At 35.0% G+C, this 18,896-nt stretch overlaps 1 protein-coding gene and 1 long non-coding RNA gene across 12 annotated transcripts in view; one reads left to right on the forward strand and one right to left on the reverse strand.

The window, feature by feature from the left end:
- LOC114081457 (uncharacterized) overlaps positions 1-18,896 on the forward strand; it is a 244,623-nt gene that overhangs the window by 210,300 nt on the left and 15,427 nt on the right. The gene's annotated exons all lie outside the window — the stretch shown is intronic.
- Chic1 (cysteine rich hydrophobic domain 1) overlaps positions 1-18,896 on the reverse strand; it is a 150,885-nt gene that overhangs the window by 98,757 nt on the left and 33,232 nt on the right. For 9 of the 11 annotated variants that reach the window (XM_071606236.1, XM_071606234.1, XM_027922944.2 and 6 more), the window contains exons 4-6: positions 17,423-17,479; positions 17,099-17,158; positions 15,091-15,256 (exon numbers count right to left, since the gene is read on the reverse strand). In XM_071606236.1, coding sequence (XP_071462337.1) covers positions 15,206-15,256; positions 17,099-17,158; positions 17,423-17,479 — 168 coding nt within the window. In that variant the 3' untranslated portion in view covers positions 15,091-15,205. Of the gene's footprint in view, positions 1-8,940; positions 9,237-15,090; positions 15,257-17,098; positions 17,159-17,422; positions 17,480-18,896 lie in introns of those variants that run through there. The other 2 variants (XM_027922950.2, XM_071606239.1) reach the window with 2 other exon arrangements.

Raw genomic sequence — 18,896 nt, forward strand, 5'->3', positions numbered from 1 at the left:
GGGGCCGGGATAGACGGAACTGACAGGTAAGGGTTAACTGCTCTACCACTCGGGAACTCTGAAGCAGATAAGCCCTGAGCAAGGGATGCCAGAGTCTAAGATGTGGGCAGAGGCGAAAAGGAGCCCAGCTGGGAACGTGCTTGCTCACCTTGACCCGCAAGACTGAGGTCAAATGGCAGTTTATTGACTGCCCAAGGCTGGCAGAACACAAGGTGAACTTCAGCCGGAGCGCGCTTTTCTCCTCACTGCCCTTTGTTCTACCAAAAGCATAGGAAGCTTGTGACCAGGGAATGAGTAGGGGGTGGGGCTCAGGGGCAGAGGCGGGAAGAGAAAAATGTCGCTTCTTTGCTGCATCCTAAAAGCCCTGTCATAATAAAGCCCAGGTAGTCCCTCCTGCTGGGTGAAGCAGCAAGAAAATGTCAGCCTCCACTTGGAGGAAGTGGGGGTATTAAGTACTCTTCCCTTCCTTGGGCTGTGGGAAGCGGTGGCAAGCTGCCTCTGAATGTTGTCAAATGTTCACCTCAAAGCTTGACCCCTTCCTGCCCGGACAGTAATTACTCGACTTCTAAGCAGTATTTCATGAGCGCAGAAGGATCCGGTCCCTGGACGCGGAGAAGACTACAAAAGGTACGGAATGTGCTCTCAGTGGTGGTGAACGGGAACCAAGTGCACAGAATTTACCTGCATTAACCACTGAGTTGCCTACAGGTGTTTGCAGTCCTCCACCCTCCTGCTGAGACCCAATTATTTTGCCTCCAACGCTCTGGCAGTCTCTCTAATCTTCTCCAAAGCCCAATTTAACAGCCGGGACTCTGCCACACTTGGTGGCCCACGTGGCTCGGGCAGTTGAGTGCAGGAGACAGAGTTCAAACCCAGTCTCAGCAAGTTAGCGAGACACTGTCTCTAAAATGCAATAATGGCTGGGGATGTCGCTCGCCAGTCAAGAGCACCTGGGTTCAATCCCCAGTACCAAAAAGCCAGAATTAAATAAACAAATAGATAAATAAATAAACGACCCCCCCAAAAGAAAAAAAACGGAACACAGGTCAACTGTTCCCTCCCCTTCCGCCTGCATTGTTGCGATTTCTTGATGAAAGGGACTTCCGGCCCCCATTACCATTTTTAACTCTTGTTAAAATCCTTCAGATGACCACAAAGCACCTTCTTCCTACTGCGTTTCTATTCAGTTCTTTGAACATGAACCACTTTAAAAAAAATTGTTTTAATACCGTGGGCAACCTAAGCAGCACCTAAACCTGTCCATGCTTTTGAGAGTAGACCTAGATGACCTCTAACTCCCCCTCCCCCACCTCAAAAACTCTAATTTTCATTCTAGAGGTAATCCAGACCATTTCTGCCTTGTATCAGAACTTTAGAATTGCAAAAATATCAAGGATTGGGAGTGGACAATTCAAAACAGGTACACCAAGATGTGGGTATTATTTTTTTAATGAAGTAAAAATTAGTAGGGAGATCATGGTTCTGGTGTTTTGACCTTGGGTAAATCACTAATAACTCTCCATTTTAAGTCTGATTTTCCTGTTTTCAAATTGGAGACAATTTTGTCTGCTCTAGTATCTAGCAGATTTTTTTTTTTTTGATGAAAGTTAGAGAAATGGAAAAGCTATGAAAGTGTTAAAACCCTTACAAAGGGGCTGGGTTGTGCCTCAGGGGTGCAGTGCTTCCCTAGCAGGTGTGAGGCCCTGGATGGCATCCTCAGCACCACATAAAGAAAAATAATTAAAATAAAGGTATAAAAAGCATATAGATATGTAAAGTCTTGGTTATACCAGTATAAATCTATATAAGCCATTGATACAGAAGAATGTCTAGACTCAAGGACCTTTGGCACACTGCACATCTGGAATTCCTGCTCATTTCCAGGAAAACCCTACATTTAATTGGCCAACTTTTGACTTAATTTCTCATTACTTGTCTTCATTAATGCCTAGTGTTACCACATGCTGTGCTAGGGTGCCTTTCAGGGAGATAGAGGAAACCTAAAACTTTTTCTTCCCTGATAGGATAATATGGTTTGAAAAATATACATTTTTAAAAAATGTTTGTTTTTTAGCTTTAGGCAGACACAATATCTTCATTTTTACATGGTACTGACGATCAAACCAGTGCCTCAAGCGTGCTCAGTGAGCACTCTACCACAGAGCCACAACCCCAGACCCAAATACACATTCTTATAGAGACATATGAACATTTAAAAAGCTATACTGTAGTTTTTAAAAATCGGTATGGTCATAATACAAAATATATTTGCAGAAATAGCACATATTACTTATAATTGATAATAAAGGGTCACAGTGAGTGAGACAGACAATACAAAAAAGGAAAGATCTCTATCATATGGATGGTCAGATAAGTCTACTTTACAAGCCTATAGTTGGGAGAGCATTCCAAACATGAACACAGTGGTAGTCAGACTAGTGAATGTTTTATTCATAGTGAAGGGAATCTAGAATTGGGAAGCTATAGCTGTCACAATTAAAAGGTTTCTGATAGCCTAAATAATAAACCAAAATCCACATAGCTCAGGGTTGTAATCTGATTCCATGTTATTCTGAGCAGCAAATCAACCTACCTTCCTTATTTACTTGTCTTAAGATGCACATATTGGAGATAGCCATCCAAAGGAATGAAAGTCAATCCCCAGCTAAGGAAGGAGGTGTGAATATGCTGGAAGTTATTTCTGTTTACAAGGACTACACTAGTTCATAGATGTATCAAAATTCCAGATCCTGGCAGATTGCAGTCTACTAAGGACAGGTATACTCCATATTTTAACTTGGTTACTACTGAGTCTCCAAGCAGTTCTGGTTAGAGAAATCAATTTTCTTCCATGGAATTGATAGCTACACATTGGGTAGCTTGAGATACCACTGGGTAGGTTTGATCAAGGGGAGAAAAATCTACTCCATAGAAGGGTAAAGTTATTCTTCATAAATAACAGATGAAAGTTTCACATTTATCATTGTTAAAATTTGGATAAGAAATGTCCAAGAATTGTAATGCATTCCACTGGCATTTATTTTTTAAAATAAAAAAATTTTTTAAAAAGATATAAAAAAAAGAAATGTCCCTGGTGCAGCAAGGTTCAGAGGTGAGGCATTTAGGCACTGATTAAATCATGATGCCTGTCACCTCATAAGTGGATTAATTTGTTAATGGATAAATGGATTTAAGTTCATATTGCTTAAGATATCCCAGTTCAGGGCTGAAGATATAGCTCACTTGATAGAGTGCCTCCCTGGCATGCACAAGGCCCTGAGGTCAATCCCCAGCACCACCAAACAAACAAACAAAAAAGATATCTCAGTTAAGAAAGAGGCAAGACAAGGATCCTAGCTTTAAAAAAATCCTTACTCTTGAGGTAGGGCTGTAGCTCAGTGTCAGGGTGCTTCCCTAGCACATATGAGGCACTGGGTTCAATCCCTACCACCACATAAAATAAAATAAAGTCATGCTGTCCATCTACAAGGATAAAAAAAAATTAAAAATAAGATGAAAAAAATCCTCAGTCCAGTATTCTCTCCATTACATTATGCCATTACCCAAAATCATGTAAAAATATCTAAAATTTAGTGAACTTTTGTTCTACCTTTCCATATTTTGTCTCAATGAAAAATCATAAGAACACTAATAATTTCATACTATTAATATGTTTATATCAATGAGGAATGTGAGGATTAGAAAAGTAAAGTAACTTCTTCTAGATCAAAGAGCTACTAAATGGGCTGGAGTTGTGCCTCAGTGGTAGAGCACTTCCCTGGCATGTGTGAGGCCTTGGGTTTCATCCTCAGCTATAATATATATAAATAAAAATAAATATATATATATAATTTTATTCCATTGACAAATATAAATTCTTTTTTATAAAAAGAGCTACTAAATTGCTTAATTCAGATCTACCTAGCACCCATGTTCATTATCTTCATAACTATGATTTACTGTCTAAAAGGAGCAAATCATACTTGAAAGGATGTTCAGCCTTCCTAGAAGTTTGAACTATATTACTTATTAAATTCATTTTAAGTTTTGTTAAGTTAATAATAAAAAAGGAGCCCAACAATGCAGAGGCTGTCAAAAAGCAAGGATTGTTTTTCAGTTTCTGATAGTGATAACATTAGACAGTGTAAATTTTTATGGAGCACAATTTGGTACTATGCCTCAGGAGGCATTAAAGTTAACCTACCCTTTAACTTGGCAATCCTATTTCTGGGATATATTCCAAGTAAACAATTATGAATAAATTAAAAGGCATTTGTACAAAACCATCGATCTTTTTTTATTTTTCCATCGATCTTTTTATGGTGAAAAATGCAATTGTTCAAAAGCTCACCATGGATAACTGTTTAAGTCCTATAATACAATGACAAAACTAAAATCTTTGAGGTTATTTTATTTAAATATAATTTCTTTGCTGCCCCACCTTACGTTTCAGATGAAGCAATGGACTGCAAGTAAACTCTGCTATTAATTAGAATGAATATTCTCCAGTCATCAAACATAATAAACACCATGAAAAATATAAGAAAACGTGTGAAGAAAATATTATAGCCACAGATCCTATGAAAATATAATGAAAAGAGAAAGAACAAAAGACAGCCTGTGGGCTGGGAATATAAGCCAGTTGGTAGAGTGCTTGCTTCCTATGCACAAGGCCCTGGTTCAATCCACAGAACCACAAAGAAGGGAAAAAAAGAAAAAGAAAAAGGCATACTGTGAAAAGTTAGATCTTTTGGCTCACTCCTTGACAGCTCTCTGACATCTCTAGATTACTTAACAGTTGGCATTATGCTGCTTGGAGCATTGTATGATCTAGAGATCAGACAATGAGATGATGGGGCTGGAGGGAGAAGGGAGGTGCTTCTGTTCTTAACAATGCAAAGATAATTCAAAGAAAACAGAATAAGAAATACTGGAGTGGGAATCAGGCAACCTTAACTTCAGTTCCAACTCTGCCATTAAAAGCAAATCCCAGGGCTGGGGATGTGACTCAAGGGATAACGCACTCGCCTGGCATGCGCAGGGCGCTGGGTTCGATCCTCAGCACAACATAAAAATAAAAACATGTTGTGTCCACGGAAAATAAATATTTAAAAAATTCCCTCTCGGGGCTGGGATTGTGGCTCAGTGTTAGAGCGCTCACCTCGCACATGAGAGGCCCTGGGTTCGATCCCCAGCACCACATAAACATAAATAAATAAATAAAGGTATTGTGTCCAACTACAACTAAAAAGTAAATATTTTTTTAAAAAATTCCATCTCTTAAAAAAAAAAAGCAAATCCCAGGGCTGGGGCGCTGGGTTCGATCCTCAGCACCACATAAAAATAAAAAATATTGTGTCCACCTAAAAAAAACTAAAAAATAAATATTAAAAAAACCACAAGAAATAATTTAAACAAAACAAGAAAAAGCAAATCCTAGCCTCCCCTCTGGAGACAGTCATTTGTATCGGAATTGGTGACCTCAAAGATCTTTTTGATATATATAACATTTTATATCATTCTATAATATGGTTCCCAAAAGCTTAAAATTAAATGCAAAGAATTGGTTAGAATATCATGTTCACGAGGCCAAACCAGTGAGTTTAGATCCTGCATGCTTCCCTTGTTCTATGATCACTGTCCTCTTAACCCTTGCCAGTAATCTCACAGATATGAATCACTGATCACAGTGAGGCCTGACTCAATGTGTTCGGGATACATTCTCAAAAGTGGTATAAAAATGCCACCTGAATATTAGGAAAACAAGGCATAAGCTGCTGAAAACCGTAAGGTCAGTTTGTTAGAAGCCAATTAAAAGATTTCAAAGGATGCAAGACCCCCTTAAGAGGCTATGTTTGTGACTGGGGCTAGGGCTCAGTGGCAGAGTGTGTGCCTAGCATATGCGAGGCACTGGGTTCCATCATTAGCACCACATAAAAATAAACAAAATAAAAGCATGCTGTCCAGAAAAAATTTTAAAAAAATAGACACTATGTTTGAAGGGGAAAAGCAAGCGGCAAGATAAATTAATTAATAATCTATAGCAGTACATGCCACTGAGGTTTGCACACAAATGTGGAATATTCCAAGAAAACAAATGGAAGCCTGATAGCGGTAGGTGTTCCATCAATTTAGCTCTCCTGAGAGGGGATCCCTCCATTTTCCACTGTGCCCTGTGGCTACTATGTATTGAAAGGTCCTGGTTAACAGCAATATTCTCCTTCATTTTACACTATTGAAAGTCCTTCCATATCCATAATCTCATACATCCTTACAATATTCTTGAAAGGCAAGAGTTACTATATTCATCCCATCTCATAAATGCACCAAAGACTCAAATATCAAAGCTAGTCATATGTGAAGCCAGAATTTGAATCTAGACAGTTTCATTCCAAGTTGAGCGTTCTCTCTGCAAGACCACATTCATCTACCTTAGAGGCAAAGTCTCACTAAAATCTCCAAGAATCCCCTACTGTACCCTTTATCTATTAAAACTTTACCAACATCGGGGATTTACTTTTCAAAAGCATTTACAAGTCCCCTTTATATCCCTCTGCTATCTGTTTGGATTATCATTTATTCTACTCTAAATATCTACATTGCTGGGCTGGGGAGATGGCTCAAGCAGTAACGCACTCGCCTGGCATGCACGGGGTACTGGGTTCCATCCTCAGCACCACATAAAAATAAAATAAAGATGTTGTGTCCACCGAAAACTAAAAAATACATATTAAAAAATTCTCTCTAAAAAAAAAAATCTACATTGCTGCCCACATTTCATCTGCGAAAATTCTTGTGAACTGTACACAGTTCAGGATACTTTCTTAAATAGTTAAACATTTATTTTTTTAGTTTTGATTGGACGTAATACCTTTATTTATTTTTATGTGGTGCTGAGGATCGAACCCAGGCCTTGCATGTGCTAGGCAAGTGCTCTACCGCTGAGCCACAACCTCAGCCAGGATACTTTCTTTGACTAAAGAAATCAGAACTGGACTCTCAGCTACTTCAGAGGTCTACTGGTGGATTGTATTTCCTTATTTCTTCTACCTTCTACCAAATAATTCAATCCCAGTCCAAACTATTTTTTTTAAATAGTATTTTTTTTAAATCCCACACCAAACCCAGAATATAGAGCTCATTTCAGTAAACAAGATGTCTGCTATTTACTATAGTGTGTGTGTGTATTCATAAGTAGTATATGATATCAAAATAACATAACATTGGGTATGACAAAATCAGATTTACCAAGTGTCCTGATTTTTGCAAGAAGATTACTTCTCAATTTTCTTGGTAATTACAACTGGAAAATTCTAGTATCCCCTAGAGAATTTTCTATATTTAATTATCTTATGAAGAGTTAAGTATTAATCCAAGATATTCTGGCAGCTGAGGCAAGAGGATTGCAGATTTTTTAGAGTAACCTGGAAAACATAGCAAGACTCTGTCTCAAAATAAAAATTTTAAAAAGGATTGGGGATGAAGCTCAGTACTTGCCTAGCATGCTGGATTCAATCCCCAGTAGTACAAATAAAATAAATATGTATACAATAAATTTATGTACATGGTCACTATGTCTTGAAAGAGTTGAAAGGGTCAAGACAAATATGTATATATTTCTACTGAGGTTAACCAAAGGTAACTGTATGTACAGAAATTAAAACCACTACTAAGGGTAGACTTTGGTATGTCAATCTCTGGGCAATAGAATTCACTCCATTTGCTTCATGATTACCTCTACTGTTTTTGATCAAATAGTTGTATACTTTTCTTCTTTAGTTTTGCAAGCTATAATCTCATCACTCACTTGGAAATCTAGAAAGCTTTCTATTTTTATTCTCTCAATAAAAATTCCCCTTGTTCTCTAAAAATAAAGCTAAGTAATCTTTACTGGCAGATTTAAAGGCATGTGGCTTCCACCCTTAATATAAAATATAACATACAAGCACTTCCCACATAGCACATCCTACTTCACATTTAAGACCTCATCAACAAGAAGTATGTATATTTCCCTCATCCATAAAAGTTTAAAAGGAGAATTTTAGGGGCTCATGGTGTAGCTCAGTGTAGAGTTCATGCTTTCACACAGGAGGCCCTAGGTTCAATCCTCAGCATAATTCAATCCTCAGTCTTTTCAAAACAAAAAATATGAAACTTCTGTGTAGGTTTAAGTGTGTCATCTATGCCTTAATATTTTGAAATTTCAAATCTTTTTGAAATAGTACAATTACCACAAATAAAAAAATAATTCAATTACCACAGGTACCGGGAAACATTCTATAGTTTGTTTTTAATGAATTCATAAGAATTAAGCTTAAACAAATCTAATATTATTGCATTTTAATCAGTTTAAAAAGCAACTTAAATTTCTTCCATAATCTGCTGAGGAGAGTCAAAACTTCTGTCAAGTAACTTCACATTCCCCACTCCTTACACTACACACTTACGCTTGGTAAGTTTGTACTTTTTTTTTGGGGGGGGATAGTGCTGGGGATTGAACCCAGGGCCTTGTGCATGCAAGGCAAACACTCTACCACATGAGCTATATCCAGAGCCCCCTAATTGTAAATACTCGTTTTTTATGATGTAGATGGACACAATCCCTTTATTTTATTTTTATGTGGTGCCAGGGATCGAACCCAGTAACTCACGCATGCTGTATCACCGAGTCACAACCCCAGCTCCTCCTAATTTTAATATTATACTTCACAGGTAGGCTTGCAGGGTGAATGCAACGTCATTCAAGAATAACTTTCTACTTGGCCACATGCCAAACACTGGGCAAAACAAGGGCTCCCAAACCTGATGTATGCCATAAATTACTTATAGAATCAGACATAGCACTCACCAATGTGACAAGAGGTAAAATGTGAAATACGATCTTCAAAAGGAAGAATAAGAAAGTGAAGAAGAAAAAAAGATGTTCCCCGAAACACCCAATTCACTAACATAGATTTGCACTTTATTTTAATTTTGCATCCTGAGAATAAAATTTTATCTGACAAGTGAACAACGACAGAAGCAGCAGTGAAAGTTTCAGAGAGGCAGGTATCCTTCATTTTGGCACAGCTGTATATAGGTTGAGTTCTTCCAGGGGGATCATTCCTGGACTCAAGGGAGAAAAATGAATTCATTCCACAGGCTATGGAACACTACAAGATGCATGAAAGTTCTTTGTTTGGATAGACATATCCACTATTATTCTCTTCTGGTAATGCTGTCGCAACAGGAATCCACTGTCAAAAGTAGAAATTGTAGCCTTTTCAAGCAGATGTTTTGATCAATATCCACTTTCTAGCTATTTGGATGTCCTGTTCTCACCACCAAGACTCATTTTGTACATATTCCAAGAATGGCAAACTAGCTTGTAGATTATATAATTTCAAACATTTATAACTTTTTCCAAAGTCCAAGCATTAAAACAATTTTACACTATTTGCTTACTAGAAAAAACAGAAAGTTAAGAAAATAAGCCAAGATAAAAGCTTAAATGAAATAAGCAGGAATAAAAGCAACATTTGAGAAATTATTGCCTTGATTCATCACACCGAATTTATACACAGAACTACTTTAAGACTCAGAAATTGATATTTAGTCCAATGCTAGAATGTGACAGTATAACACTTTCCACATTTGCAATCCTATGTGTGTATGAGTCACATGTACACACCTCAATGAATTATCTCAATTACATCATCCTGAAACAGAAAAAAAAGCTGAAGGCAAATTCCAACCTGAAGTTATACAGCCCAATCTAGCCATCACACACACACACACACACACACACACACACACACTCTCTCACTCTCTCTCTACGCCCCCACCCCCCTAGCATTTAATTATTTAGGGACCAGGTAAGCAATCTGTGGAAAGGGTCAAATAACCTTAGTTCCTTTATAAAAGTGGCTCCCAACATTTTTGCTATATACATCTCTTCATGATTCCTTCTTTATGTTTTCAAGTATATAATAATAAATTTTTGTCATTTTTTTGTATTAATCAAAAGCACATAATCATTCACAGCTTCTAATCAGTGTTAACAGACAAAATTGAAAGAATATAAGCAAAATGCATGGAAATTCCATGTATTAGTTGGCTGTGTAGCAGGAATATTATGGGTCAAAGTATGGTTTCTAGTATCTTTTTTGAAATAATGCAAAAGGATTAAGGATAACCCCACTGCTAATTTCATCTACCCCAAGTTGGGAACCACTGGTTTACATCCCCTGCTTTTCCTCCCTAAATCAAGTATTAACATAATACAATAATTCATGTTTAACAAACAAGGAATCAATAACAAAATTTACTACTGATATATAGATAAACTGCAACACTCGTTCTGTGAAATAAAAACATAACGACATGGATTTCAAGGAATCTCTTTAGAAATTACACAATTATGATATCCAGTATATCTTTCTATCATCTTCAAATCACACAAATATGTGAAAAAATCCTCAATTCCCCTGTGAGGTAGGTCCAGATTATTGTCCCCACTTCAGCAATGAGGACATGAGGTACAGAGGAATTAAGCAGCAGAGCTAAGAATTAAACTAGAAGTGACTTGGGTTTGAATTCCACACCATTTCCCTTTCTACCAAATTTTATCAATTTGTTCCAAAAGATCTTTTTGAAAGTGTGGAACTTGATAAGACACTGAAGCAAATGTTGGATAGGATGTGAAACTCTTCACATTAAAACTTCAGAGTGGATCCTTCCATATCTCCATTGTTGTCACAGCTATAATTCTTGCCTGGATACCAACTGCACTGTGAGATTTCACATAGGCAAAGCTCAGAGACCTCAGACCTCAGTTACTAGGGAATCTACATTCACTTTTATCATCGAGGTGGACTAAGGTCTAGCAGGCATCAGGTTCTTTGAGCCTGTATGATATTAACACACATCAACTACCAGCCAGCAAGCAAACTGAACTTTTACTGTGTGCAAGGCACTGCGAGAGTTTCCACAAAGGGTAGTAGGTCTGAAAATAATCATTCTGAGATTCTGTAGAATAAAACTTTCCTGTGAAATTCTAGAATCTCAGAATGTTAGATAATCTCTAATTTTCTGTCCATTTCTAGGTTCAACCCCATAATTTTACAGACAAAAACACTGACATGCTATTTAAGTTAACTGCCTAGAGTCCACAATATTAGATCATTACTTCATATAGTATGAGTTTGACAAAGTCCACAGAAAATGGAATGTATTCTCAGGTTGCCATCATCAAAATAAAAAGGCTGGCTCAGAATCAGGTAAGGGAAATTAGGGAAAGATAGAGATATATCTATAAATATATACCTATATCTATTTATAAATATATTTATATATTTATAAATATATAAATTTATAAATAGATATAGATATCTTTATAGATGTATCCCTTTTTAGCCCACATATTACATGAACAGGTATTAGTAAACCTATTCCTTTTACTGAAAATTCTAATAGTTTACCACTTAAGGGAACTTGAATAACTTGAAAATTGTTTTGCAGAATAGATTTTACTTTAAAAGCAGACTTTTAAAGGAATAAGAGGACCCAATTTTAATGAATTTGAGCACTTATAATCAAATTAGCAAAAGGTATTTCCACTATGTGAATCTTCTCCCATTAGTCAAATGAATATAATTTATATATCTTGCTAGACCAATATATTAAATTCTAATGAAATATTGTTTGGGGTTTTATGTTCAAGTAGTAAGGTTTAATTTTTTTAAAGAGGTGGCTTATCTGTAAACAAAATTATAATGCTAATGATTTTTTAAAGCTCTCATACATTTGAAAAACCCTATTTGTTCAAAGCTTACAAATGTTACTGAACTTTACTCAAATTATCAAAAACCACAAATAAATTTCATTAAAATGGCAGAGTGATAAAAATTAACATGATTTAATTTCTCAGACATTAGTGTTTACAAGTCATAAGAGTATGGACATTAAATACTTAAGTGGGCTTTGGTAAGGTTTCAGTCAAAAACCACTGTCCTTCCAAAACCATGTTAAATTACATGTTTACTAGTATTAAAATTATACAAATTTTTAAGTGACTGATAGTCCTCTTCTGTAATATTTTGTCATTAATATATCATATGATTGGAGGAAAACAAGGAAACAGAGTGTTTAATAAATAAAGGAAACTCAATATGTCTTATACCTACTCGAAAGAACAATTTCTAATCTAATGATCTACTAATTCATTCACTCTGCTTCCTTACACATTATCTTTCTTCAGAAAAAGACAAGGCACTTTTCCACTTTTAAAATTTGACTACTCGCTCCTAAATTAACATGGGGACAAGAAGGGAACAAAGTGAAGAGGACATGTCTGTAATGGAGTTAATACATCTATAAATAATACTTGTCTATATTTTTATCAATACCACATATGCTCTTGGCTTTTTGGATGAGCTTTAAAATTATCAATTCAATCAATTTGTTAGGACAGAATCTTTGACCAAACAAGAAGCATTGGAAAATGAATTTTAAAGAACTATTTTAACTTGTAACTTTAATACCTACTGAGATTTATATACTTTGGCAAATACATGTCATTTTTCTCTGGAAACCACCATGGAAGATTTCATAAAGGAATATTATACAACAAAGAAATTCAAAATTACTTTTTTCAATTGAAAAACAACTTCCACAAAACATTTTACTAACCCAATGGAAAAATACAACTATGCTCTATCCTGAGGATAAAAATAAAAGCCTCAGTGGGGGAGGAATTAATCACCACAGTGTACTCTTGTCATTTCAGTATTCACTGATGCCAATCTCATTAAAAAGAAAACAACTCCCCCCAACACTCCAAAATACCCAATTGCTAATCAGCCTCCTACAAGGGAAAACAGTTTGAAAAAACCATCACAGGAGAGAGAAAGTGATAGAAAAAAGAAAATAAAATTGGGTGTTTTCTGGGTAGTTTAAGAAACTAAGATTGATTAACCAGAACAATGAAAACTAAAAAAAAAAATTAAGAGTGACTGGTTAAAATTAAAATTACACATTCTGTCAAATTGTTTTTATGACAAATACAATTGTGTCTTGAATTCTATGTTCTGTTACCTCCAGACACACTATTGTTAATATCTGTTTCATGGAAACAATTCACCACTTCCTGTTCTTTAAACAAAACCAAGTATGATTTATACATGGCAGAAAAAGTTACTATGATAACCATATGTTCAAATTCTAAGGTTACAGGAAAAATAAGATTATAAGGGTTGACATTTAAAAACAATTATTCTATCAGTGATAATTAGAAATTGTATATTATGCTGGCAATCAGTTTTGGTATTAAAATGTCACAGTCTGAAGCATAATTTTAATGACATTAGCTGGAACATAAACCACAGATACAATTTTTCCCTGATCTTAACTAGAAAACAAGACAGTGGGTATGTATTTTCAGAGGTTTCCACCATTTCTATAAAAATACACCTTCAATTTTGCAGCAGGCAGACACATGATATTTGCAGGCATACATAATATATTAAAAGAGAACTGGGGTGGCTGGGTGGCATGGGGATAATGGAACTCCAGAGTCTTTTTGCAAACAATCATAATCTCCCATCACATAGTGTCTCTTTTTTTCTTTTTCTAATGGTCAAGGACTGTGAACTTCAAATTAGGAATGCATTTTAAAAGTAGCCTAAAAAGGTTTCACCTTATGTGAAGAAATGATTGTTCTCTTCACTGGGATGAATACTTGCCTAAAAAAGCTTACTAAAAGCAGCAAGATTGTAAGATGACAAATAGAATATTATTCAATCCCAGACACTTTAAATTTATCTTTAGCACTATGAATTACAAATAATGCCTAGACACAGGCAAACATCCATCTTTTACTTGAAGTGATACAAAGCTTTTGTTACACTAAAATTCAAACTTAGTAGAAGAGGAGTGGTATTGTCATTTTAATTGTGAAGAGAAATAGCGCACATACCAATCAAATGGTTGGCTACTTGGGTGGTAAATGTACCAACTAAAATACTTTTGTATTAATAATTTCCAAATGTTTAAAAAAAATCCTCAAAAAGAGGATTAAAAGTATTTTATTAACCATGATTCAGCCACTCCATATTATTTTGGTGTAACTTAAGTAGCTCTGTTTCCCAAAACAGACTATCTGAATTCCAGATAAAGGTTAGCAGTAGCTTTCATGGGACTCTAGATTACCTCCCAAGACAAGTAAAATCTCAAGATAACTTCTTAAAAGTCAAAATTGTGTGTATTTTCAAAGGAAAGGCAATATTCAAAGGGAAAGAAATGAAGGACAGTGAGGCTGTGAAATTGCCAGATGTCAAATAAATTTTTGGGGGGTGGGGGTGGAGTTCAAAACAGGAAATACTGAATTAAATGGCAAAAAAAAATAAGGTTCTTGGGTTTGGATGCAATGCACAATATCTGAGATAATGACTTCAATTTTAATCCACTTGTTACACTGGGCAACCCTGCCCTACACCTGAAATTTTAACATGTTTATTATGGCTTTGCCATAAAACAGCATGTTAACATCTCTACATTCAAAAGGATGCTTGCAAAGGACATTCATATTAAAATCTATGCGAATTGTTGGCAATACAATAAGAGCAATATTACATTCTGTAAACCATGGCATAACACATTTTACATTATGCAAAGAGACAATATTTACAAGTCTTTAGGAGTTTAAATATTTTATCCACTAACATAAGTGATACTTTAGCAAAGTGCAGGACAAACCATTGCTATTAATTGCATGTTCTTTAAAAGCAGAGTAAAACCATTTCTAAAAGCTACCAAAAGCTTATTTAAGTGTGTCCAGTAAGGGATTACAGAGCATTAAGTAGCCTAAAAAATGATGCATATTTAGAAACAGTGAGTATGAAAATTATAAGGCAGCATGCTCAAAACAAGGTTTTTGTTTTTTGAACACCAGCACTGATGTTTTACTTTTAGTGGCAACTGTGTGTGTACATATGTATATGTGTATTTATTTGAAAACTGAGAGTGCAAAACACAAGCCTCATTTAACAACAAAAAAATGTGCAAATTATATTCTTAAACCAACAAAATAAAAGAGTGAGGAGAATACTCTACCATTATAAAGAATAACTTGAACACAGCGAAGGAGACCATCTTCATTCCATAATCATCTACAAGGCACTAAGGGTAGGAAATGACAGGAAACACAGAAGTGACTGAATAAAACTCCTCAGTCAGGTCGGAATATGGGATATTTTGGTAAGAATTCTATTAGTATAACCTGCAAAATAAAAACAAACAAGAATATGTTGACAAAAGTTTTTAAATTAATATAACATATATATAACCCAGAAAAGCTTATACTCATTGTCACACGACTATCTTTTGATCCTATATTATAAAAAGTAAGGGAAATACATAAAACAGTTATGTAAATAACTTACCATAAGTTGTGATTAGATTGGGGATTCAAAAATTAAACAGGTAAACAAAATTACTTCCTGTAGCTAACAGTTGTTATTACCTGATTTACAATAAATATTCCTTTGGGGGAAGAGAAGCTAAACCTATTACTTATCATATGCTCCTTTCACCTGTATTTTAAAAATCAAAGTAGAAAGAATTAAAACTGTTGTACAGATTACAAAAAAATTATTATGCTTGTGTATTTTTCCATCAAAGCATTAGTTGAGGATTACTATCTTTTGCAAGTTATATGTGAAAAATATGAGCATCCAAATGGATTGACTAAAATAGTTTATTCACAGGAAGGTTCAGAAATATAATAATAAAAACAAGATATTTTTGAAGGTTATATCAATAATAGATTTTAGTTTTGTGGTCATTTTCACATTTTTCTAAAAACTATTCAAAGTGAAGAGATACTATAATAATCCTTGTTTATGAGATGCAAATTGATGTTTATTATTAAATATATATTGCATGTCAGAAGCCTCAAGCTAGGATAAATTTAATATTTTTAATGTTAATAATGCTGAATTGATCATATTAGCTATATGTGATTTTTATGTTATGACCAAGGTTGCATAGCTTTCAGTAAGAAAAAAAAAAAAACTGAACCTGTATTAAAACCTATATAGTTTTTTCACTAAAAGTTAAATGTCAGTCAAGAAAAAAACAAATACTCCATTGTGTATAAATGCCACATTTATACACAAAAAAATGCACTAAAAAATGACAAAATCATGGCATTTGCAGGGAAATGGATGGCACTAGAGCAGATTATGCTAAGTGAAGCTAGCCAATCCCTAAAAAACAAATGCCAAATGTCTTCTTTGATATAAGGAGGGCAACTAAGAACAGAGCAGGGAGGAAGAGCATGAGAAGAAGATTAACATTAAACTGGGATGAGAGGTGGAAGGGAAAGGGAGAGAGAAGGGAAATTGCATGGAAATGGAAGGAGACCCTCATTGTTATACAAAATTACATATAAGAGGAGGTGAGGGGAAAGGGAAAAAAAAAAAACAAGGGAGAGAAATGAATTACAGTAGATGGGGTAGAGAGAGAAGATAGGAGGGGAGGGGAGGGGAGGGGGGATAGTAGAGGATAGGAAAGGCAACAGAATACAACAGTCACTAGTATGGCAATATGTAAAAACGTGGATGTGTAACCGATGTGAATCTGCAATATGTACATGGGGTAAAAATGGGAGTTCATAATCTGCTTGAATCAAATGTATGAAACATGATATGTCAACAGCTTTGTAATATTTTGAACAACTAATAATAATAATAAAAAAAGAAAAAAACAAGCCAAAATATGAATTCAGAATTCAGAAGTTAATTTCTATTTTATGCAAGTTTTGATAAGATTACATTTAGAAATATTTTGTCCAGTAGAAGCTGTTCTTACCACCATATGCTGCGGTTTGTGACTGTGTTAAAAGAAGATCAAGATTGTACAATATTTTTAGATGAGCACACTAGTTGAGACTTAACATCTAAATAATCGAAAACTTTCAAGATATTTTAGGTTGGCTACAAAGCTAAAGAGGATGTAAGCAATCTGAGGAGAAAAAAATAGCTGGCAGATGATAAATACAATAAAATGTTACATTTAGGATGAAATCCAAAAAATTTAAGTAAAACAACTTCATACTTACATACTCCATCATATTGCTAGTTTCGCATTTCCTTTTAGTCAACTTCCAGTGCAAAGCAAGCTAAGAAAGTACAGTTTTGTTAAGAATTTTATATTAACTTAAACTAATTACAATTACAACCTATACATCTGAGTTAAGTCACAGCAAATAATATAGGCATAAGATACGAAACAGCACTTAAAATACCTTATAAAACGATCTACTAAATAGTTGAGTATTAGTTCTCTAATCCTTTCATGGCTAGAAAAATCCCCATTTATTACTTTTTTCAATTTAATAATTAAAATAAATAAATGAGGCACCCATTTGCTTAGCATTTCTTACCTTGTGATATAATCTGTTATTTTCCCACTCTAATAACTTCTGAATTGATCTTCTGGTCTGAGGAAAAGGATAAAGACTTTGTTACAAGATGAACTGCAGAACTTTGTTTACTCTGTGTATCTATAGTTTCCTGTTTACTTGTAAATTCCCATTTATTTCTCCTTTCTTGGTTTTCTATTATAAATCAGAAAAAAATGCAATGTAACTGATAGCAACCACCAAGTTAAAGTTAAGTAAAAGAAGAGGCAAACAAATGGAAAACGTCCTACTTTGAAAATAATTAAACAAAATAAATTTAAATAAATGTTATGTTACATTATGAAAGGGATGTTGCAAATATAATAAATTCAGAGGGCTCATTTACAGTTGGTTAGATCAGCAACAATGCCAGCTGGAATATATCTTGGGGTCATTACACTTGACAGAATCCAGACAAAATCAGGATACAAAATAAAGAAATTGAATTAGTAATTAAAAATCTTTCCACAAAGAAAAAAAAAAAACAGGACCAGATGGCTTCAATGATAAATCTACCAAACATTTTAAAAACATCAATCCTTCACATATTTTCCAAAAAATGGAGGGAACACTTCCCCCAACTCTTCGTCTAAGGACTGATACCAAAGCTAGACAAAGACACCACAAATGCATAAAGAAAACAAAAGAGGAGTATCCTTCATTAATATAAACACAAAATTCTCAACAATACTAGATTGAATCATGTGTAAATCGAATCCATCCAAGGAATACAAAAATAACATAATATATTACATGAACAAAAGACAAAAAACATGTGATTGTCTTAGTAGATTTAGAAGAAGCACAGACAAAATCCAACATCCATTAATTATAAAAACCCTGGAACCTGATGCAGTGATGCTTGCCTGTATTCCCAACAACTGGGGAGGCTTAAGCAGGAGGATCACAAATTTGAGGTCAGCCTCAGCAACTTAGTGAGGTCCTAAGCAACCTTGTCTCAAAATAAAAAATGAAAAAAAGTCTGGGGGGTATAGCTCCGAGGTCAAGTGTCCATGGGTCCAAACCCAAGTACAAACAAACAAACAAACAGGGCTGAGGATGTGGCTAGGTGGTTAATCACCTCTAGGTTCAATTCCTAATATCAAAAACTCTGAAAAATTAGGACTAGAGGGGAACTTCCTTGGCCTCATAAAGAACAGCTATGGAAAACCTACAGCTACCATCATACTTTATGGAGACAAACTAAATGTTTTCCCCCTAAGACTGGGAACAAGACAAGGATGTTTTCTCCCACCACTTTTTTTTCAATACCATATTGAAAGTTGTAACCAGAATAACAAACAAAAGGTATCCAGATTGGAAAAGAAAAAGAAAAACTGTCTTCATTAACAGACAAATGATTCTGTATGTAGAAAACCCCAAGGAAACCACTAAAACACTACTAGAACTATATGTGGTTTAGCAAGTTTGCAGAATAAAAGATTGTGGTAAGCAG

This window comes from Marmota flaviventris, chromosome X, assembly GCF_047511675.1.
Source record: "Marmota flaviventris isolate mMarFla1 chromosome X, mMarFla1.hap1, whole genome shotgun sequence".
Classification (NCBI taxonomy): Eukaryota; Metazoa; Chordata; class Mammalia; order Rodentia; family Sciuridae; genus Marmota; species Marmota flaviventris.